Raw genomic sequence first — 23,704 nt, forward strand, 5'->3', positions numbered from 1 at the left:
ATGAGGTATTAATTAAGCGAGGGGCATCTATTGGCCCGCTAAACAGCCTCATAAACAATTGACAGGAGATTTGCGATTTTTGACTCCCTGACACCATCAAACAAATCAATATTGGGTTTTGCAGAGATGCTCTCCGGCTGGCTCTCTCTGGTCTTTGCCAATCAGCTCTGTGGAATACTAATGAGGGAATTAACTGCCTCATATTCTGCATGTGTCCCATCAAACAGATCCTTATCGAGTGAGTCTCATTTGCATGGAAGAAGACTCTGCTTTGTAGGTAAAGATTTCACAATATGTCAATCATTATGCCAGCCCACCCCAACCCACCTCCTATCCCTCCACTTGTCTCTTATTTTCTGTCAGACTCTTGAATACCCCCATGACCAACACACAGACACACAAACACACACACACACACACACAGCCACACTAGACATCCACAGGCTCTGTTTGCTCCTCTAGTCTTGCAAAGACACGATGATGTAATGTAATAAACAGAATAATGGTTTTCAAGTGGTGTGTTTATCCTCACTATTTCTGCAGAGATTTTATCCCACCACGCCTACAGTGTGTTCTTCTTTGACATGACTGCCTGTTTGTTGTCGCCCGGTATTGTGCTCCTTTTGCGTGCGCAAGTAATCTTGTTTGATGTATATTGCGCCTAGAGTACTTAACGATGTTTGCTGTTTAAATTACAATGTTGTCGTCCAAACCTGCTTTTCCAGTGCAAAACAATCTAAAATAGTGTAGCGTGATCTCATGGGCTTGCATTCAATAACACACCACTTTTGGGGATATTTCGCTTCATTTCCACACATTTTAAGATTTAATGGCCATTTAATGCTGTATAATCCCGTCATTTAACACCCTTTTGGTTAGGGTTAGGGTTAGGGTTTTCTTGTCAACGTTGTTCGTTGACAAGGAAACTCCACAGGGCACCTTTCAGTTTAATAACAATGAGTTTTAGTGTGGCTTTATGCACATTATGATACTTTTGAAGGTAAAGGTTCCTTGTGGAGTTTTTGACCACTAGTAACGCCGTGAAGTAATGTTTTTAAGAATGGGCTACTGTTTTGTTTGTTCTCATGCATGCACATGAGAACACAAATACACACGCACACATGCAAACTACGTGATACACATTCCTACCCATGGTGTCGCAATACTGTATACTGCTGATCTACAAGAAGTAGTAATGCGCCAAGAAATGAGGCAATTTACCAGCCATGTATGTTTCACGAGGAAGTAAAGGCATCCCACACATTTGTGAAGCCTCAAGGACACATGCGTATTGGTGAGAAACACAGATTGAAAAAATAACTTTTAAGTATGTACAATTCCTTAGGCATTTTTATGTTTTACCTAAGACATTTTGTCAAAGCAGGAAAAGCACAGTTGTAGATGATAAACTTAATGATGGCTGAAATTCCATTTAGCTGCTTCAGGGTCCTGCTATTGTGCATGCCATCTCACTGTCGCACTGTAACAACTTACTGGGAAACTTGAATAGAACAGAGCCATCATTAATTGGATTAGTAAGACCAGTGCTTTTCTTATGTGACAAGCCAAAATGTCTGCTGTGAAAAATGCCCTGATTTCTCCTTAAGTTTAAGATTGTAACGTATCTGATTCTGTAGAATAATAAACACGCTACACTGAAACGATGATTGTGACATGAACTGGAGCTGCATTCATTGCATTTCCTTGCAGCATTACATTCTCCAAGTTTAAATTTCAGCAGGTGAGCCCAGAAGGACAGAGCATCTCATTTAATCTATCTTGGGAGTGCTCTCCACACTGCTCACCCCAGGAAAATGAGTGACAGGGGATGGCCTGTTGTCTTTGTGCTGTGTGTGTGGCCGCGGGGCGGTGAGTTAATGCAGGAGATTGACTCTTAATTGCAGCGGGGAACGCTCATCTTTTCCCATTAATGAGACGGAGCCAGAGCCTGGAGATTTTCTCATCACACAAAAACACTTCTCTACCGGCCAGGTTAAGTGCTGTTTAGATTATTAGCTTCCCTGCATATGATTTTTCCCAAGCACTATGTCTCAGATTGTGAACACAAGCAAAAGATGAGATGGGAGTGAAGCAGGGGTTAAGGGAAGACGATTGTGTGTGTGTTTGTTGGGAGAGAGGAGGGGGGAGTGTTTGTGAAGTGAGGCAGTCACATGTGTGATACAAGTCCAGAAGAGGCAAGGCTCAATCCAAAGGGGCTGGTGAAACCTCGCCGTGGAGCCTAACAAGGCAGATGAGAAGGCTATTTATGGGATCACGTTTCATTTGCATTTTGTCCAGCCTCCAGATCAAAACACAATCTTAATTTGAGGGCTGCACCCATAGAAAGTGAGTGTTTCCTGATGGATACAGATGTTGCGGGTAAGGCAGAGGAGAGACAGTAGAAGAGAGGACTGAAGCAGAACTGCTGGTCTGTCTGTCTGCTTGCCTGTGAGTCTGGAGGTGGGGGTTAACCTCCGCCGAAAGAACGACCACTGGCTCCCCATGATGCATAACCGTGAGGGATTAGAGAACACAAAGCAGCAGACTGTTTGGTGGAGCACTAAAATGTGCTCCTCTGGGGCTCATTGAAAAATGATTGCCGATTAAGTGTTTGAAGTCTGCCAAAGACGAGTGTGCGTTTTTAGTGGGATGACGATGAAACTCTATCTATCCTGCTTATGCAGGCAATTTTCCCTCTCTTTTTCCACTAACTGTACCATGATGTGTGTTCTCTTGTTGCGCCTGGAGTTGAGGTTGCCAAACTCATTTCACCTCTTGGACCCCAGCTTGACTGGGAGCCAGACAACCAAAAGTGATAAGAGTGAATTAAGCTGTTACTCTCCAGCGGGAATGTTATTATACTGCCAGAGAGAGGCATTGATTTCCTTATGAGAACAACAGGTGAGCTTGTAGAAAATAACTTGGAGTCTACCTAAATAGCAGGTAATAGCTAGTCTATAAAGATAAAATTATGTTTATGGAAATAAGGTGGATAGGATTCCATAACTCAATTCACACATGATAAATTGGGTCATGCCCTAATACCATATTTAGAGCACCATAATACCCATAATTTCTAGGGGGTCCTATTTAAGCAATGATTGGGGTTGCTAAAAAGTTTTATTTTTCAGGTGATTTGCACTTTTCTTCGGTATATACTTAAGAGAATAAAGCAGTGAATTGTAGCATTAAAAAAAAAATCCAGGAATAGAATAATGAAGCATGGCTTTAAGTCTACAGTGATGGTGGGGTCAGTCAGAGTCGCCCTGCAGAGGCATGTGGAACTGTGCTTCCTTTGATTAATTGAACCCCTAAGAAGACTAATACTCTGAAGTGAACTGGAGGAAATAATTTGTGCAAGAGACAATGTCAAGAGTGATGACAAACATAGCTTAGTGTTTCCCTGGTTGCACCTCAATTCCCTGTGATGTCAGCTTTGAAACTGCGGCGCTCCTCAATATATTATCATGTTACACTCATTTGTTTTCATTATTGCATCAAAGAGGATCTGGTCATGCAGCGGCCATTTTCTGCTGTACAGAGGCCTAGAGAACAAATGTGACTCTGGAGTCACTTTGGGGTTATACAAACAATGAGCAATCTGCAGTTTAATAAAGGGTTAGGTTCACATTCTTATGTTACTACCTAAAGAGAGCAACAGCCACTGGACTTCAGAGTGAAAAAAGTACTTAGTGTTGCTTTGTTCTGGGCTAATATATATATATATATATATATATATATATATATATATATCTGTATATCTGTGTATATATATATATATGTGTGTGTGTGTGTGTGTGAGGTTTAAGTTCATTCAAAGCAACATCCTATTATAAAACACAAGCTCCCAAATGTTAAAATGATGCTTTAACTAGACTTTAAAGCGGTGCTTTTCCCTAACTAGTGTTGGTAAATAATGGCAGAGTTTTGTTTAAGAGCTGTAAAAGGAGCTGAGTGGGGTATGTTAAGTAGTCTCACAGAGTAGCTGGAGGGCGAGGGGTGAAGGGAGAAGCTGGCCCCAGCAGACAGGTGGAGGTAAACTGAGAATCATACCACCCAAGGGGAAGATGAACTTGAGACGTGTCCTTCACCGTCCTGTGAAGGTGGAGGTCAGCAGACAGCCCTGCTGATCAGCCGAGGTGCCCCAATTGGCAGGAAGGACCAGGCCCTTCTTCCCTCAGATGAAATGAAGCCAACAGTGGGCCAGGTCAGTCTCAATTAGGACTCATAAAATATAATCAAAACCTCAAAAGCTGCGCTGCAATACTCGGGTGGTCAGGACAGAACAGAGCACATCTTTGTGCTGCAAGAGGTTTTACTCGTGCGTGAAACAGACACACCTTGTTCCAATGACTGAGATGTACGTATCTTAGTCAAATGTATCAACTCAGAGAACAACCACCCTAAAAGTTAATGCCATTGCCAACAAATGCTCAAAAGAACAGAATTAAGTTTAGGACACTATGATTTACACCTTTTTTAAATGTCACAACCCCTGCCTAGGACCTTTTCCACAGTATATGGGGCTTTTATGCTAATCTCCCTAAGACATCAGAATATGGCGATAACCATCTGTAAACCCAGAGGTTGTTTGTTTTCCACCAGCATCTCTATCTAAGGCAGATTTATTGTTTGTTTTTGAAATCCGGTAATTAAGGCAGCTGCAAATTTGTATTTCTGTTGTCTGAAGCCTGGGGCCAGGATTAACAGCATTTAGCATTGTAGAGTGTACCCCGCCCCCCTTAAATAGGGTAGATAAAAAAACATGGAAAGATGAGTTAGTGTCGTGGTAATATACATAGGGAAAAAAAAAATGCTGTCTGACATGTTTATGCAATTGTTCAAAAATGAGTCTGTCGTTAATTGATCATTCACACATACTGGTATGTCTGTGACATTAAGAAAAGCAGGCTGCCGTTAACTGTTGTAGTAGACAGGTACTATTCATGTAATAAATTATAAACACCTTCAAACTGATTTAATCTAAAGTTTATCCTGTTCTTCTGGCAGACAGCTATGCATAGAACATCCCTTGATAAAAAAAAAAAAAATCTGTTGATGTGGAAAATGACTAATAAGTAATATTTATGTTTCCTACACTTCAAAGCTCACTGCAGATGTACTGTAAATCACATATTCTAAAGTGAAACAATTACAGCTGCACCTGTGTTTGGATTGTGGTTTTGACACCAAAGTGACGCATGATGCCAAAAGGTATTTGGAATAGCCATTGCTTTTTGACACTCATTACCCTGGTATTACAAGAACACGTCAAGCATGAACATATTTCCTATTTCTGCAGTACGACTTGAACAAAGAGTTACATTATAGCCAAGGAATCCTTAGATACTTACTAGGCCTTATTTGCCCTAGGCTGCACCCATGGGTGACATCTCAACTCCCTGGTTTATTACACCTGCCCGTCAAGCCTTGGCTCTCAGCCTCTTGCTGAATAACAAACATGATTCGAGCTGTCTCTGGGAATGACCCGCTGTACAGACTTGCTTACAGAGAGGAAGTTTTCTGTTAGAGACAGTGTTTTTGAAAGCAGATCAAGGTGATTAGTCAGATTGAGCAGGTAATAAGTCATCCTAACTGATTCATGATTTAACTCACTCTGACACACTGATATCCATACTGATAATATCTGCTACAAATTATAGGCTATGAAAAGATCAACTCTACAGGTTCACTGATGTGACTGTAGACTATGAAGCCTCAACTATGCCTCTGCTTCAGCCTCAGCTTACAGAGGGTCATAATTTACATATTTTTTAAGAGAGTGTTCCCTCGCTATAAGTAGTACACTATGTACTCCCAGCAGTGTCACTATAAATTTAGAACTGACACAAAATAAAACGACACTGTAACATATTTTTTACAAACCTTGTTTTTCTTCTCTGCCATTTTGTGAGATGGAGACTGAAATATTTCAGAATCATTTATACACTAAGATTAACAAAGTATTTCAGAATTTTAACCAATTCACAATTTTACATAAAAGCACTATATATTGCTTTTATGTGTATATATACATATATATGTGTGTGTGTAAATATGTATATATATATATATATATATATATATATATATATATATATATGTGTGTGTGTGTAAAGATATATAAAGATATATTTATATTCATACATATATTCATACACATATATATATATATCCTGCAGTAGCAGCTGTGGTGTGTTTAAGGTAAACAGAAGAACTCAGTAGTTAGTATCAACAGTGATACAACACAGCAATTAAGTTGTTTCCAAAAAATCGTTACTTTACACTTTATACTTACCCTCAATTTACACAGTAACTGTGAATTATTTGTAGTTTTTAGTTCTAGTTTTGTTACAAGCATAACCTGTTTCAAGTCCTGAGAAATCAATGTCAGGATACACGTTTGTAGCTAAACGGGTGTTGTATTAAGTCTTCCTCTTTGGGGTTTCTAGCCTGTCCAGTGTTCAGGTGAACGGAAGATGGTGGACAGCGGGGTAGCACTCCTGTAGTCAAACCTCAGCATGCTCTGATAGTCGCTCACATGGGCACCTCAAGTAGATCAGATGTGACCAGAACTGAGGCAATACCTTACCTGACCGAGTGAAACCAGACATTATACAAAATCCAAAAGACAGACCAAACTAACAGGTAGTCTAAGTTTATGTTGCGTTAGACTGATGTGGAACAACTAGAAGGCACTTAATCAAATTTCTTTTGGGGTATGAGAGGCAAAATTTAATTTTCTCTCAAGGTACTTTACTTGCCCTAAGGAGGTTGTTAATGGAGTCAGTGGTGTTTTGCCTGGTATAAAAAATCCAGAACTGTAGACATCACTGCAAATTAATATGTGCAACTGTCAATCCCCTGACATTGTTATTTACAAGACATTTTATACACGGTCTCACTTTAACACATATGAAGAAGACTTGTGTCATATTTTCCATAGTAAGTACATGAATGCATTTAGTCTGCCTGCATTGTGACTCTGCAAAGGTAGAGAGTGTGTGTCAGAGGAAAAGTTTGTTTTTCCTCATACATTCCTCCACCTTAGCTCTGTCATAAGCTATTTTCTGCTCCGCTGCAAATCCTAATTGATCGAGCTCAATCTTAGCTTTACATTACATGGGCAGATGACATCATTTGATACCGATATTTTGCACCGCTCTCACAGACTAATGTTGTTTTGCCAGCTTTATGGCAACGCATCGTCTAGACAAAGGCGTATGTACACAGAAATTGAGTGTATAAATGTTTAGACAATCATTTTAATTCAAAAATTTTAAGGTTGACTTACCTTTGGTGGAAGGTGCCAGTCATTGTTGGATGGTGGCAGCGTGAATGTTATGCCAAGGCCTCCAGTGCTTTGGTCTTTTCCAAACTCACATGCTTCATGAAGCTAAGTCAAGAGTGAAGAGAGAGTAGTGTAATTTATTAGATAGCTGAAGATCAGGCTCTGTTGTCAGTCCTGGCTTGTCTCAGGTGTTATACTACATAGTCCTTTATTGTTTCAGTTATGAAGCAATGATGGAAGTAATTTTGCACATTCTCATCTGCGTCTGTCATTTCTGGAAGTCAGCGTTCTCATCAAATAATCCCTTCATAATCCTCCACCATTTAAACACATGACATGATTAAATGGAGTAGAATAGTTTCTTATACAAAATACTGATGGATGAAAACCATGTATCTCCTAACTGTCAATTAGTATTTATTCTGAAACAGTGGTTAAAAACCATAGATGGAGAGATTTTTCAACCTTTAGAATGCTGTGCATATCTTCACGTTTTTCACTGTGCAAGATTTTTTTTTTCTGCCATTGTTGTCAAATACAAAAGAAGTTTGACAGTAGCATTTTTCAGCTGAAATGTCTTCATAACGTGTTAATGTATAGTTTATTTTTGCTATGAAAACTCACAGAGCACGTTTCCTTCCTACATACCATAGTCTTTCTTTTTAACAAGACAATTAAGACTCTCTCAAACATCAGTCACTGCAGGCTTTATTGGCATTCATTTCTTCAGGGTAGTACAGCAGCCTCCCAGAGGGGCTGCTAAATCAACCTTAAGACCTGAGACTAGTGCTTTAACCCCTTGACTACCTCTCTCCAACTCCTCCCACTCTCAAACCTTGTCCTTTAGACATTTACTAATAAACAACAGGTCAGCACCTGCGATGGCAGGTGATTTATTTGACCCTGAACAGCCATGACGAGCGCACAGTGGGGAGGGTGGCGGGCTGGGGGTTGAGGGGGGGAAGAGCCTCTTCAGAAAACCAGCTCCACAGCCCCGGAGGCCTGGAAGTCAACGCCCCCACTGTAAAGCACTTACCGCTTGTTTCGTTCTACTTTTCATCTGACTGTTTTCTTTATTTCCCCAGTAAAAGACAGCAGAATCGTTCCCGTTTATCACCGTGAGCTCATAAAGAGCCTGAAGGATAAAATAATCACTTGTACACTGAGGGGTTGGAGGGGTGTTGGGGTATGTCCCCAGTGTGTGACATCACTGAGCGTGACCACATTGTCCGACAGCCTCCCAAATAACTACGCCCAGTCTCCTACCTGCCAGGCCAGTCACACAGGGCCACCATGTCGCGGACCAGTGATAAAGGATTAAAGCATGTTTCCCCTGCATCTGTCCAATGGATTGAACTGATCAGACAAGGTACAGTGCAGGATGTTGTCCAAGAACCTAACTAGAGTAGAATTATTGAGTAACAGGAAATTAAAAAATTCCTGCAATGCCGATCCACCACTCAAAGCAATTCTTTCGCAATCTGGCCTGCCCCTTCTCTGAACTCCAGCCATTGGGGGTTCATTTTTTGTTGTCGCCGCCAAAATATCCCCAAATGAAAGAAAGAAAGAGGAAAAGCAAATTCATAGTACCTTTGCTGATTTCACAGTATTGTTATTGTTTTATGCATCGTAACATCAGTACAATCCGTACTGATGCACGTTACCACTTACAGTATCCCAGAGGAGAAACAGTGAACCTGGGCAATAACACAGCTCCCAACAGTTAATGAAAATGCAGGGAAGTTTAATGACTGCATTTACTGTGATTCTAGGTTGTCTGGTTCATCCATTTGGGGTATTTACTTAGTTCCTCTTGCCAAATGCAGATAGCTCTCTAGCTGTTAATTCCCTGCATAATACATGGGATAACGGCCTTAATGTTTCACTGTTCCAAATCTCCCCTGAATAATTACACTGAAATTTTCTTCAAAATTTATGCCTCTTAGAGACTGATCCTCTTCCAGGAATTAAAGGAAAAGGAACCAATATTTTACAAATCAGACCTTCATCTTACCATGAGGGCAGTTTCCTTTTGAGTCAGGAAAGTAACCATGTTACCAAAACCACATTGTTTCATAACACCGCAATCACAGCAGACATGCATAGTTGGATGAAAATAAAATTTCTTGACTGTACAGTACATTTTCAGTCAATCATATATTATAAGTTTTAATGCGAACAGATGGAAAATTATTACAGCATGAAGTGACCTCGGAGTTAGGCTGTTTGCTTTTATGTGGGCATTATTATGAATTATGTGAACACATTACACAGTCACCTATAAGTCAGAGCAGTCAGTGTCTGTAAAACTGTAAGCAGGTGTGAATGAAAACTGAACAGAAGTATTAAACTGTGACCACAGGCCCACCCAAACCCTTTGGACTCAGTAACATCGACCTTAAACCCGAATGTAAAATATTAAGGGACAGAGGAAAAATTACAGGTGCATTACTTTAGGTTTCAGCAACATGTGGGAACAGTTAATGCAGCACCACTAATGTGGCCTAGCTGGCTGCTCTCATTAGCAGGAGGGCTGGGGCACAGGGTGATGGAGAACATCCAGGCCTATTTGTTCAAAACTTCAGCACACCTAAATGCTACATGAGGAGCTTGTGAATTCACTTCCTGCTCTGAGAGAGCCACTCCTCCAAAAAGCAGGGCAGCTGGGATCACGTCCATGCTCCATCAGTCCTCTGTTACCTCATTTTAACCCTAAACAGATCAGGGTCATAAAGTGGTAGCAAGTGGTTCATTTTTTTTAGCCATCTTGGGGCACCAGATGGGTGGAGTTTACTCAACTGGACCAATCCAGACAGCGTCACAAAGTGTTTGATTCACAGTTCTTTCCTGTAACAGTCAAAACATTTTGGTATTACACTGTTAATGTTTCATCTCCCATACCTCAAGACAAGACAAAAGTCATCCAAAAGGTCAGTAAAAGCAGCAGTCATTTTTTAATTCTAGTAACTACATTACTTCTAGCACCAAAACTAAGAAAGTCTTGGGAGGGTGCATGTTTTTTACTCTTCTTTATTAAGTGTTTTGTTCTCTGGTGGACAATTTTGGAAACCTTTTACAGAACTCACTCTTGAAAAATAAAGTTTTTCACTTCTTTAATAAACAACTTACAATTTCACACCACTTCTCTTGTAACAGGAAAATAAAGTTGTTGGTGAACATCTAAGCAAACAGTTGCTTGTTTACACTTTCAGCAGATATAGAGCAACATTACCATTTATGAAGAGTTGTGTTTCTTGCACCTGATGAATGTAAGTTCAATATTCACTCTCGTTTTAGTGCTGTTATAGTCTCTACTAACTCCTTCGAAAAATATCTGGCACTTTAGCAGTGAAATGCTCCACTACAGTCAGCGGCTGCTTGCTAACTTTGTCTGTCTACTGTTTGGTGCTGCTTAGGTAGCGCATAGTCCCTTTTCACTGAAAACAGCTGGGAACAAGGTTGATGTGAGCAGTGAGACTGAACAAAACGTTAAAGCTGTGAGCCGTAAAACCAAAACAATGAGCTGAAAGTAGCTATAACACACCTCAGAGCTGAGGGGAAATGTGGAGACGTACTAATTCTCTGTGGGTTCATCACTATGAGCGACCCCTTTCACATTACGTGTAATCTCACGAATTACGCGTAACACTTATCATTCGACCCGTTGTTTCTGTAAAAATATTTATTAGAGCAGCTTTAAGGAAATGTGGCTAGGTGCAGTTCTTACCTTGAACAGTAAATTATTTGTTTTTCAGAATTGTTCTTGTGAAACTGGTCATTTCAGTCACTGTTAGGTAAGCAGAAATTTAAATTAGCTTGTTAGCAAGCCAACCTGTCCAACAATCTGGGAGCAGTCTGCCTATATGACATCAAAAAGCATTTAATGTAGTGGTATGTACTTGATTCCTCATACAAAGTATGGCTGTGTTTGGCTCTGTCATGTACATTACATCAACCTCAACCTAATTCTGTTCCATCCAAACAATCATTTGGATTAATTGTCAAAGAAAATCTCCCATATAGAAGCATGACAGTGAACTCCTGCAATGAAAGCTTGTGTGTATGTGTATTAAGGCAGTTACGCAGTTATTTTTCTCTCTGTCACAAATGTGAGGACTTGAGTGGAGTGTGAGTTGTGTTTGAAAGGTGGTAAACCTGCTGAGGCTCTTTAATTTCCCCACTCTTCACCGGCATGAGGGATGGTTCAAAGGGTGACTCTCTGACAGGGCATGTGATCGCTCCTCCGTCCTTTATCTGCCTCCCCACATTAGCACGTAAATGAGGCTGCACTTTGGGTTTTGGGAGCTGAAGCATGCTAAGTGTAAACAGGAGTTGTACTGTTATCATTACTGGACAGATTTCTGACATCCTAACACCTCCGTTTCATTAACATTCAAAAGGGCTGGGATTTTGACACTGCCTCTGTTTATACAGATTTTTGAATACCTCGCAGCGGGGATTGTGTACAAATAATGTATACACGGTATCTCCAATGCTGAGTTGAGTTATACACTTCCATATTGGCAACCTAAACATTGTGGTGTAGACGGATGATTTTGTGTTTGAGTGCTAAAGTTGAAATGTTTCTTTGCTATATCACTACTTAAGAGGCTATAGTCAGCGTCTTAAGATGATTTGGATGAGATCATCACAAGGAAAGAGAGCTTTTAGTGTAAAATGGATCCAATATTGTATGTCTAATTAGCCACAGTGCTATATTTCAATGCAGCTTGCATATCAGTGTTGATGTGTATGTTGGAGTGTGTTCTCAGACCTACAGTAGGGTGACTGTAGGGTCCTAAAACTCCATTGTGATTCGAGCAGAGCTTATCGCATGGGAGCGAACTGGCAGCCTCTTAAAAGGTATTATATGTGCTCTCGTTCTCCTTCCCTCTGTCTGACAGGAGCCCTTGGGATGAAAGGGAAAAGCAGTGGAAAAAGAGACATCGGTTCCCGACATGGGGAAGTCTTTGTTTCTATTCTCTCCATCCCAAGTCTCTCCAGGAATCCTAATTTCCACCATTCACCTACCTATCGGCAGATAAAAGCTGGTTGAAGGGGGGGATTTCCTCAATTGAGACAGCTTGTAACCAGTCTGCATAGGGGGGGAGCCGCACAAAGCTCTGGAGTGAGAGGAGGTTGGAGCACAGATTTCAAATCGCTTTGAATTTGAACACAGTGGTTAGCAAGTTGTTCTAAAGGGCATTTTCACAGAGGCTGATCTGAAACCTGGCTAGGAATCTCTGAGCTGGGAGTATGGATAAGAACAGTGACACAGGAAATGAGAATCTCCACAAATCCTGAATATTCCCAAGATGTTGACACTGCTTGTAGGGGGCTTGTAGAGGCTGAGCGCGTCATCGTCTTGTTTCTCATTATGTTGGTTTCTTGAAACCACTCTTATTAGGCATTTTTATTTCGGGGGGGATGGTACTTAGATGGTGATGTCCAAGTTCAGGGAATGCCAGGCTTGGCAGCTGACACCCTTAATGCGGCTGCTTGGCATTAGAATCAGGGATGGTAAAGTCCATGCCAGTCTCTGGGGAGTAGGAGGTGTTAACTTCTAATGGCTTTCTCCGCCACAGCCCTGACATCTGCAGGGCTCCCAGCAAAAGAGAGTGAGGCCTTTTTGAAAAATTAATGGAGCTGAATGCATCTCACAGCAAGGAGAGGGCTGGATTAATCAGCACATTAAGGGCTAGCTCCGGATTGGAAATAATTATTGGAGCTGACAAGGTGCAGAGGTGCCAGTGCCAGCTCCTTTCAGGAATGCATTTTAAAAAGCAGTTTAAAAAGCCTTCAGATGTTGGCATTATCTTGCGTGACCAAATTAGGAGCAAATGAGAAAAGTTTATCTGGCATTTTGGAGTATTGAAAGAGCTTAGGCTTTATAAATTATACAGTGTGTGTTTGTGTGTGCGTCAGCGCATGTGTGTGCGCAAAAAGGGTGCAGATGTGTATTCTGCAAAGGGGGGGAAGGGATGCAGGCAATGAGAATTATGGGTAAATCCTTTTTCACAAAAAAAAAAAAAAAACATAGGTTTCAGATTAAAAGTGGGTGGTTTGTTTTTTTCTAGAGGGACTGCACAAAACTTTAAGGGGGATTAATATAAATGGGTGCTTGAAACTATCATACTGTTTGTGCAAATGAAAAGTGGATGTCTTAACACCCTGAAAGAGCCAGACGGTAAACTGATTACTGTTGACCACCCATGAAAAGCATGAAAAAGGGGGGGATGAGAAATGATTTAATAAGCGGCATGTTTTTCTGCCTTTCAGAAATAATCCTCTATAATTTTTCCAGGGAAGTGATTGGGCGTGCGTTACAGTCATCATTAATATTCTCAGCATTTCAGACATCATTTGCCAGATAATAGCTGCTTCCATCTGAACAGAACCAAGGTGGCGCAAGCCAAATCAAAGATATTTCTGTCAAAATGTACATTATTGCAGTTTTTTCATTTGTTAACATTTGTGCAGAGTAAATGTACTTATTTCAAGAGTGGTTAGGCAGGTTTTAATAGTGCATTCAATGAAAATCATGGCTGTTATAATAACCTGCCACCTGTGAGTAAAAATGGCCAAATATTTTTTAGAAAAATCTAACATTGTTATCAAATTTCTGCAAGATTTTCTCCAACTGGAAGGGATCATTTTTTATTTGCAGACTGAACTGTAAGTATTACAAGTGAGCTAACACACAACATTTTTTTTCTGGAACTGCTTCCCTAAGAAAGCTCCAGTATAGCAAATGGCATTTAGCTCTGCAGCTACACCTTGTGATTCCTACATATTTTATACATTTTCACTTTTTAAACAATGTTATGATTGGTTAGTGATCGGAGCCTTTATTTGGACTGTTCTGCATAAAATGAATATGGCTCTGCCCTGAAAGCAAACAGAATATGACCAAATGGATTAACAGTAATAATGTTTACATCTTCATGGTGATATGAAGACAACACCTTTGAAGAGAGGCAGTCCACAACATCAAAAGAAACTCTGTGAGGAATGCCAAATGTTTGGCCGACTGTTTGATCTTTAAAGCCCCTTGATCAGATATGTAACCTTGGATAGAGATCTCCATTATGGCTGTTATTCCCTTTTAACTGCCGCGGCTCTCCAGGTAATGGCAACGCACTCAATAACAAATTTGAGGGGCTGAGTGGCAGCAATCATCTTTTGCAATCTCTGTTCCACTACAATGAAAGAGTCGCAAACTTCAGGCAGCAGCAGAAACTTTAACACTGTGCATGAGCGATTACTTCAGCCAGTATCGATGTAATTCTGTTGTCTCAAACGTCGTCGCCGTCCTCGGTGATGTAATTACACGAAGCATGACTAAAGTCAAACCCCAGAAAATAGGTGGATTTGCAGATGCAATCAGTTTTGTGATATACTCAATTCAAGGGGTACAAATTTGATTTAACTATTTCCAGGGGTGATGTATGGAAAAAGATATTACTGAAAAGGCACGTATATTGAAAAAATAAATAGGAAAGAGATCATCTTAATTACCTTGAAATTAGACTCATATTCCATGGTGCAGATATCAGAAATTGACATAGGTTAGAGATTTCAGTTGTTTATCCACCAGCTGAGTTGGTGATTGCCATAGATTGCATATTACAGTATGTATTTCCATATAGCGTATCAGTGAAATTGTGTTTGTTTCAAAATGTAGTAGATTATCAAACCAAAGGTGTGAAAGAAAATATACAACAGAATTGCTTAATATTGAATACTACATCATTTCCAACATAAATGTGTGGTGTGTGTGTGTGTGTGTGTGCTTGTCTCAGCTCCGTAGCCTGCGGGTGTGATGCTTAAGCTTTTACATTCGTGAAATCCAACTGGATATTTACCACCTGTAAATGCTTACATTTACGTGAAACTCTAATTTCCCCAAATCCATGTGTGTATGATTGTATTTCTGAGACCGCACCTCAGCTCCATTGCCTCAGGGGCAAAGACTGGGGCAGGACTGCTGCACTCTGCAACACTGAAACTACTGAAACTAAACTGCCTCGGACTCACGTCTTGTCTCTTTATTAAGCTACTTATCAAGAATCACAGTGGAAGTGGTCAGATGCTTTTGTAAAGAAAGACCCTCCATTTACAGATAGTATATGTATCAAGGTTTTTTATTATGTTCAAATTAACTCTAAAATAAGTCAAATCAAATGAAACTCTGTCTCGAAATGGAGGACTGATGCTTCTAGAAATGAAGTATGCCTTAAGGAAATGACAAACTTCACAAAAGTGGGCGTTTCGGAAAGACTTGTAGAGCTTGTCATTACTGCCTCTCCCACCTATTATTTCCCCCCTCTCTCCACAGAGAAACCCATCTCTGCCCCACGGCTACAGCCTCAGGCACGGCATTCTGGGTAGTGCTTGAACACACCTCTGTCTCCTCTGTTCAAAAGCTGTTTAGATCCAGGGAATATTTATGGGCCCCTTTTGATATTTATTCATATATTGTAGTCTGGAACGCACACACACACATGTAGGAGCATAGAGTCTTTGTTTTTTTTCGCCCTCATCCACACTTAAAACACAAGTCAAAGGATTAATTTTGGTAATGGATTAAAGAGCTGCGAGAGCGCTGTGTCTATATGAGAAAAGGCTGTTCTTGGAAAAACTTAATAAATTTGCTGTGATGATCATTGTCATGTCGTTGCCTGAACAGAACAAATCAATAGTTTCCATGTTCACACATCACCTGCTGAGGGGTTAGTCACCGTCCACCACTGGGTAACATCCCAGACTAAACAAATTAAGTGTAACAGAAAAACAAAATTGCATACATTTACAGTATCTATAAATATACTGAGTGTAGTAAATAGTTAAAAAATGTTACTGATATTCAACCGCTTTTGCAACTATGCTGCAGTTTTCTCAACTTTAATAATCCCTTTGTGATCAAAACACGCAATAAATCTTATGTTTTTGAATATTTTTATTTAAAAAAAAAAAACAACAAAGAGGTAAGAACCGTAAGAAAAAAATAGTGTGATCCTCATAATAGCCTGCAATTATCTTTCTTCAAGCTTCCAAAAGAGATTTCATGAAGGTCAAGGGTCGTAGACTGGCACCATGGGTACTGTGAGGGTGCTGATGGTACAGTATGGTGGAGGAGCAGAGCTGTGATAAAGGGCAGCTGCCAGCGATTTAATGAGGGAGCAAGGGATGTGGCCCCCCACCGCAACTCATCGCCACTTAATGGCACCACTAATCCCTGCAGAGACGGTGCTGTACACACAATTGGTCTGCCCTCCATGTGGCGAAATATCCCAGCAACACTTTCTCACACACCAGCATCCCCAGTTAGCTGTTCACAATCACTATGAAACGGTGCCTCTTTCAAAAACATCGACAGAAGTAAGGATATGCTGGCTCTTACAGGTGTTTCAGTCTGGAACATGGTCTTTCGGATGTTGTTTCTTGCTAACACCGCCACTTCATCCAGTTTATAACCAAAGACGTGGCTTGCTGGTGTAAAGGGCCAGAGGGTGTAAAGATGTACCCATTATTTTTCACTGCAAGACTCATGTGTATGACTGCTGTTGGCCACATGCTGCTAAACTGCAGGGCAATGAGTGCTCATACTTCACTAGTTGTTGTGTCAAGGGTTTAGACTGATCCATCACTAACCTCTGGTTATGTTCAAACGCTCTTGACGTTCTTTAAAGCAATCTTAATTGGCCCTGAGCGTGAAATGTGATCTATGAGCTGCTGGTTCACTTATTTTTCACAACACCATACCATTATGAAGAGGATAGTTCCTGACCTGTTAGCTTTGCCAGGAATTCTGTCCTATATTTTCTCTCGCATCCATTCAGCAGGAGCCTCAAGCCGCCGCTAACACCAGCGATGTGCATGTACAGGACTCCTTTAGTACCGTCATCAAACACAACGATTTGGCTTTGTTTATGAATGGCACGAGCAATTCCCCTGTCTATATTTGAACAGATTCTCATTGGAATAGCTGAGAGAAAGCGTTTGAGGTTATGGTACCGCTCACCTCACGTACACATCAAGCTCAATCTCTTAGTACTTGCAGTTAGAAAGCACAGGCGAACATTTGGAAATTGATTTGCAAGTGAAATTCAAAAGCTTGAAAATCCAAACCACACTCCACAAAAACATTCCACATATGAGTTTGCTGGTCTTGAAGAGAGGGAGCACTTGCACCGTCCCAGATCCTGAGAGGTAATGCGTCTAGCAGGAACGTCAAAGCAAGCTTGTAAAACATCTCAATATGTTAACATGAGTGCACGATTAGCATGACTCATTTAAAATATACGCATGTAGAACACAATCAATTTCATTCCCAACTGGGAGCTTGCCTTGTTTTCCGGAGGAGAGATACTTGTTCCCCTTGTCTGGATAATAATTTACAGATTTGCTGTCTCACAGAATACACTCATTCTTTGACTTAAGTTGATACTTTAGTCTCAGTGGGACTCCAGGGCAACGGAAACAAAATCTTTATGATTCTCTACCCCTCCATATGTTTTTGTTTACGAGCAGCTACCTCTGCCTGGGAATTCACCCCGTCATGTTGGGACATAGAGGGTATTTTCTTCATAGTTGAGAGGATATGCCCATACATGTGGTGCTGCCCACCTGCCCAACACACACACACACACACACACACACACGCACACACACACGCACACACACATGCACACACACACACACACACACACACACACAGAGGCTCTCCATCTATATACAGTACATAACACACACACACACTCACACAATCCCTCCCTCAGCCCTTGGATCCAGATGTGCTGTGCTCCCGGCGTGGTCTGAGCTGCCAGCTGAGGCAAGAGCATTACCCTGGCAAAGAGCAAAAAGACCAGATAAAACAGACAGAGGGGGGGGATTAATGCTCTCCTACCATATTTATTGGGGACCTTCATTTGCAGCTACTCGCCACATACAGCGTAACCGACCTCTAACGCAATAACAAACTGGCTGGGTCTGGATGTCATATTAATACACCAAAAATTTATCTCGCACCTGCCTTAAGAAATGGGTGTTTCTAACTTTGACACGATTATTGATTTCAACATGTTCATCCTTATTTTAACGCTGATGAAATTGTGTCGCAGCAGTATAAAATTGTTTATGATTATTGTTTACGACATCGGGGTCTGTGGGGACAGAACTGACTGCTCTGGATCTCAGTGTTTTATGGTGCAAAGAAAGCAAGGAGCTCTAATCAGTTTGGCTTTAAACGAAAGCTCTTGATGGCACTGATCAATCTTATAGTGCATGAAAGGGAGACCAAGGGCCAAAGAGGGCAAACCTCAAGGGGTGGTGCCTCATATTTCTCTCCAAGAGGATTATGGGGGATTTCGTACACAGACACTTCTCAAAAACCAAAAAGAAGCCATGGTGAATCAAATTAGGTGTGGTGGAGAAAAAAAATTATGTTTGCTTGGTTTTTCATTTGGCGTGTTACATTTATTTTGTTGTGATAGTGTAATTTCCTGACAAAAAATGAGGGCTAGAGTGTACGAGCACAATACGACTCAATTCATAGCTGCTTTCTGGACAGACATCACATTATTTCTCAAGCTGAAAGTATGCAATTCATTTGCAGTTGGAAAAGATTTACTGGTGAAAAGACAAATCAGTGTAATCTTTATCCCATGGCAGTGAGTGCGTGTGATGAGCCACCAGTGGAAACAGAAATGGAGTGAAGCTCTCACTGCTATTGCCCCAATCATCTTTGACAAATGGAGCAGCGATAGAAAGGCCTCTTTGAGTGAGTTGTAACTTTCGGCAGCCCCTCGCAGGTGTGGGTGATCTTTCATCCTCCCAGCCCTCCTCCTCCTCCGCCTCGACGTGCTATCTCTGGCCTCCATCAAAAGTGAACGTGCTGCCCCAGGTTCAGATTAACTCCACTCTGACAGACCAAAGGCCTCCCCTCCTCCTGCCCCTTTCCACCTCAACTCACACATCTCCTACAACAGGGGAAATTAGGGCTAGTTTAGCAGATCTTACAGCACCACTAAACACCGCCCCAGATCGCTCACTGATTGCTTGGCTCAATCCATTGTGTCCCCCCCAACACCTCCACTCCCCTTCGCTTATCTTTGCCTTTGGCCAAAAGCAGCTTCTCTACTCTGAACCCACCTCCCCTCTCTTACACACACACACACACACACACACAATCCCCCCTCCGCTTGTCCAGAGAAAATATATAACTAACTTATTGTGAACAGTCTCTCAGCAGGGTCAATAGATAATATCAGTTGAGACTGTTGCCGTGTCACAATGTTTGCTTTGTGGTTTTCCAGAAAAACATAGTCAGAGTTAATGTTTCTTTTAATTGTGGATTAAAACAGATGGTTTGCTGTGTTTATGACAAACTGTAAGAGCTCCTTTATAGGTTATTATCCTGGGTTCATCCCAGACTGGACTGAGATCACTCTAAACACAGAGGTTACCTAACTCTGAATAGACAGGGCTGTGGTAATTGCTTCAGCAAAACTGTCCAATTTTGAAATTAAATCTCACAAGACCTGTATCATTTAAAGTATTACTCTTGCAGCAATTATGGATGATCAACCTTTGTGGCAAAATGCTTAAGCGCCTGTGGTTGGGTGAGCCCTATCATTTGTCTCTCTTGTCAGTTTCCTGTTTTCCTGAGCAACTCCCCTGACCTGGCTGGCAGGCCCGCCTGCCCAGAAGAGCACTTTCCCTTTCCTCATTCTGCGTTGGGCCGGCAGGGAAGAGAGGAGGGAGGAAGGGAGGGAACGAGGTAGGGGTGAGGGGGGTGACGGGTGTGGGGTGGGGGTGGGGTGTTCTGTTGTGTGTGTATGTGTGTATGTGTGTGGGGTGTGTGTGTATGTGTGTGGGGGGGGGGGTTTCTAACTTAATCTGACCCATTGCTCAGGTCAGTGAGCTGCTTACCGGGTCTATCCAAACATAGGGGCTTGTTTTGCTAAAGCTGTGGAAAGAAGAAGTACCCTCTTAAATCAATGCTTTACTTAGAGCTGTGCACATGCAAGGTTGTTATGCGTGAAACCGCAGGAGGCAGAGCTGGCACACAACCAGCAGCGTGCTCCTCTCCTTCGTACTCCCCTCACCATGAAGGCAAAGAAAAAAGAAAACTCGCTCCTGTGCACGGCCAAAAACTGTTTCAACATCACAGGCTGTATTGCTGCATTTTTATGTCTGTGCAACAATTTCCCTACAATTGCCTCGGTGCACTAAAATGCAACAGCATTTTCATTTAGGCCTTATACAGCGTGTGCTCTTCCTATGACAAAAGGGAATTGCTCTCTAAAATGCATCCAGCTGTGTGTACTTATCCTTTTCTCTTGACATATTTTCACCAAAAAGTCCAGCCCTGATCTAATCATGATGCTGCAGAGAGACCAGACTGAGCAGCTCATATGTGTTTGTTGTGCACAGACTGGAGCAGTTTGAGTTTTTACTCTGCTGTTCAGGTATCATATGATCTAAAAAGGAATGTAGAAATCAGTCAGATTTATTGTTCCTGTTTGACTGAGCATTTGCAAAGGGAGAGAGAGAAGTGTTTCTTCTAGCTTGAGGAGGCATTTAAGGCATCTTTGAAGTAGCTGTAAGCAGGGCAGGGCACTAAACTGCCTTGTTACAGAGAAGACCAGATGCATTGCACACTACAGAGGTGAATTGTTATTTAGATTGAATTTTTATGAGCGCCCAAAGGCCCTACTCTCAAACAGACCCAAGGTTCTTTGCTTTCAGCGAGGTAGGGTGTCGTGAAGTCATCTTGCCTGACACAGGAAAGAAAGGAATTCCCATTATCTTGTGTTTCTTCTGCAGTTCTATCTCAAACACCTGCGCCAGGTATGTTCCCAAACTGGAGTGTCACACAGAACTAAATGAAGCGCCGTAAACTTGAATCCAGGTTATATGGGGCTTCTTACAAACACGGCCACTGGTAAAAGGCTGTTGTTGTGACTGTAAACAAAGGCTCTAATTCACCATAATGGCTCTATGGGTCCGGTGCTCAGGGAGATGCAGTGGCCAGTCTCAGTAGCTTAATTATCTTTCTAATTTGTATTAGCACTGGCTATCCTCTCAGGGATAATTATGTATCTAGTGTGTGAGCGAGCTTAATGAGGTTAACGTAAGTCTTTACATGGAATAAGGGTTCAGTCACCTTAAAGAAGAAAAAAAAAAAACCCACTGCTGCTGGGTGTGGTGTTTTTCTCCTATATAGATGATGAACATAAAGTCTTCTAAATCCCAGTGAAGTGCAGAGGTAAATCAAACTTATTCACAGTTGTAAGACTAAGCAGAGCAGTTAGTTTGTGGTTCTGGTTGAAGGATGGTCAGTTCAATTGGTTGAGAGTAGCACTCTAAAATAGCTAAACCTTGTCTTTGCTGACCTGATGAAAATCAAAGAATGTTCCTATTAGATCAATATAACCTCGCTCCCCCACCCAGTGGCATTTTCAAGAAATCTCAGCACTTCTACCAGCCGAAAGTCACTGTGCACTGAAGTGAATCATGTTTAGCAGGTATTGATAAGGCTGAGAAGAGCTCTAGCTTGCGTCTCAAGATCATCTGAATTCCCGAAGTCCTGTGATCACGTGCCATTTCCCTCTGAGTTCATACACAATATACTGCACGCCACATATTTTCTCTTATGACTAAGTATAATCCATAGCTAAAGAGCCCTCGTTTATTTGCTGCAACCCTCCCATTTTTGCTTGCTCAGGACTTAGCTGTTTTTACTGCAGGTTAGGAAGGGAAACCATCTTATCTTTGACTGGGGGGATTTATTATTGCGAAAAAGATAATTGCTATTCATAGGCCACTGGGGGCTGATTTACAACCACTAATATTTCGGATTCCTTGTGCCGTTTTTCAGCTTTTTTATCTCCAGCCCTGCCTGCAGCGCGAAGGGGGAGAGAGGTCATGATGGACGATGAGGGATGGGCGGAGCAAAGCTTCCACTCAGAGCAATTTGGCTGAAGACTAATGTGTGAGGAAGTAGACTACATGAAACGGCCTCATCCACGTAGGTCAGCCTGGAGCTGACAAACACCTGTTCTATTTAACCTGTAATGAGTCTGCAACTCAGATCTGTCTTGTCCCTTTTTGTCTGTGAGAGTAATACTAAGAAAACAAAAATGGCAATAAAGGGAAAAAATCTGGAACAATATTGCTTTGAAATCTCTTCCATTATGTTTGAATATATAAAAAAAATATCTGGAATGACCAAATCAAAAGCTATAAATTGAACATTACTGAAAACCCCCTCGTTTTCTATTTCCCCTCTGGCCTTTTACTCCCAAAACCGGTTTGTGAATTTGCAGTGAAAACATGACTTGTCCTTATAAAGGTCATACCTTGGTTATGTTGATTGTATTACCTGAAAACACAGGTAGCATTTTTTTTTTTTTTTTTTTAGGTTGGGAAGGGTTGGTTGCAGGCGAAACAGGAAATGAAGAGTTTTGGGCCTGTCTGTCCGCGCTGATCCTCCAGCTAACCGGGAGGCAGCAGGGGCTTCTGCAAGAGCACTCAGATGCGAGGTCATGGGTTCAAAGCCCAGGTGTTGTGCCTCGCAGCAGGACACTTCCCAGTCTAAACAGTGTAAATGATTTTAGAGAATGTAGAGGTTAACCCAACATCAAAGAGATCCACATCTGAAGAGACTCATTCTACTGTATCTGTCAAAGACATCAGTTTGTAAACACACTAATCTACTATCTGGTGTGTGTGTGGTTATTTTGTGTCCTAAATTTAAGGCTAATAATGTTCTCTATATTATTTTCTGAACACACCAGCTGTAAATTTTCATACGTGCCACAGCACTGCAAATCCAAATTGCAATTTTAAGTAAACCTCAGCACTGCCATGTTTTGGTGAACAAATTCGATTGTAGATAACTTGAGATAAAAGTTATTATCAAATTGAATTTGTTGTCGAAATGAAAAGAGCATGTCAGTGGATGTAAACTATGATATGACAGCAGAAGGGGGGGAAAAATGTGCGCTGGCGGAGAATCCCAAGAACATGCAGCTGCTTCCTTTTGATTCCCACTTCATTGATTTAATTTCTCATCCTTAAGAGATGTTACTTTGTCTGAAAATGTATTCATCCTGCATATGTGACTCTTAATAATGCTAATCTTTTTGCCAGAGCAGAAATCTCACGGAGGGATAATCTGAGATAAATATAGTTAATTGAGGCCAGGTGAACTTTCTTTATCAGCAGCACAGTCAACCAATCTGAAGTAAACGTGATAATTAGAATGGAGATGTCTTCACCGAGAACAGAGCGTGGTCCTGTCCTGCAGCCATTTTGCTCAAATCTGATTTCACAACACATCAGAAATCTATAGCAAAATAGTGGCCTAACAAATGTAGTAATGTTTCCCGTAGACATATGTAAACA

At 41.3% G+C, this 23,704-nt stretch overlaps 1 protein-coding gene across 2 annotated transcripts in view; it reads left to right on the plus strand.

Annotated features, from left to right (window-relative positions):
* LOC120796788 (rab11 family-interacting protein 2) overlaps positions 1-22,400 on the plus strand; it is a 91,822-nt gene extending 69,422 nt beyond the window's left edge. For both annotated transcript variants that reach the window (XM_040139856.1, XM_040139857.1), the window contains exon 7: positions 22,176-22,400. In XM_040139856.1, the coding sequence (XP_039995790.1) occupies positions 22,176-22,279 (104 nt within the window). In that variant the 3' untranslated portion in view covers positions 22,280-22,400. The remainder of the gene's footprint in view (positions 1-22,175) is intronic.
* The last annotated feature ends 1,304 nt before the right edge of the window (positions 22,401-23,704 follow it).

This window comes from Xiphias gladius, chromosome 11, assembly GCF_016859285.1.
Source record: "Xiphias gladius isolate SHS-SW01 ecotype Sanya breed wild chromosome 11, ASM1685928v1, whole genome shotgun sequence".
Classification (NCBI taxonomy): domain Eukaryota; kingdom Metazoa; phylum Chordata; class Actinopteri; order Istiophoriformes; family Xiphiidae; genus Xiphias; species Xiphias gladius.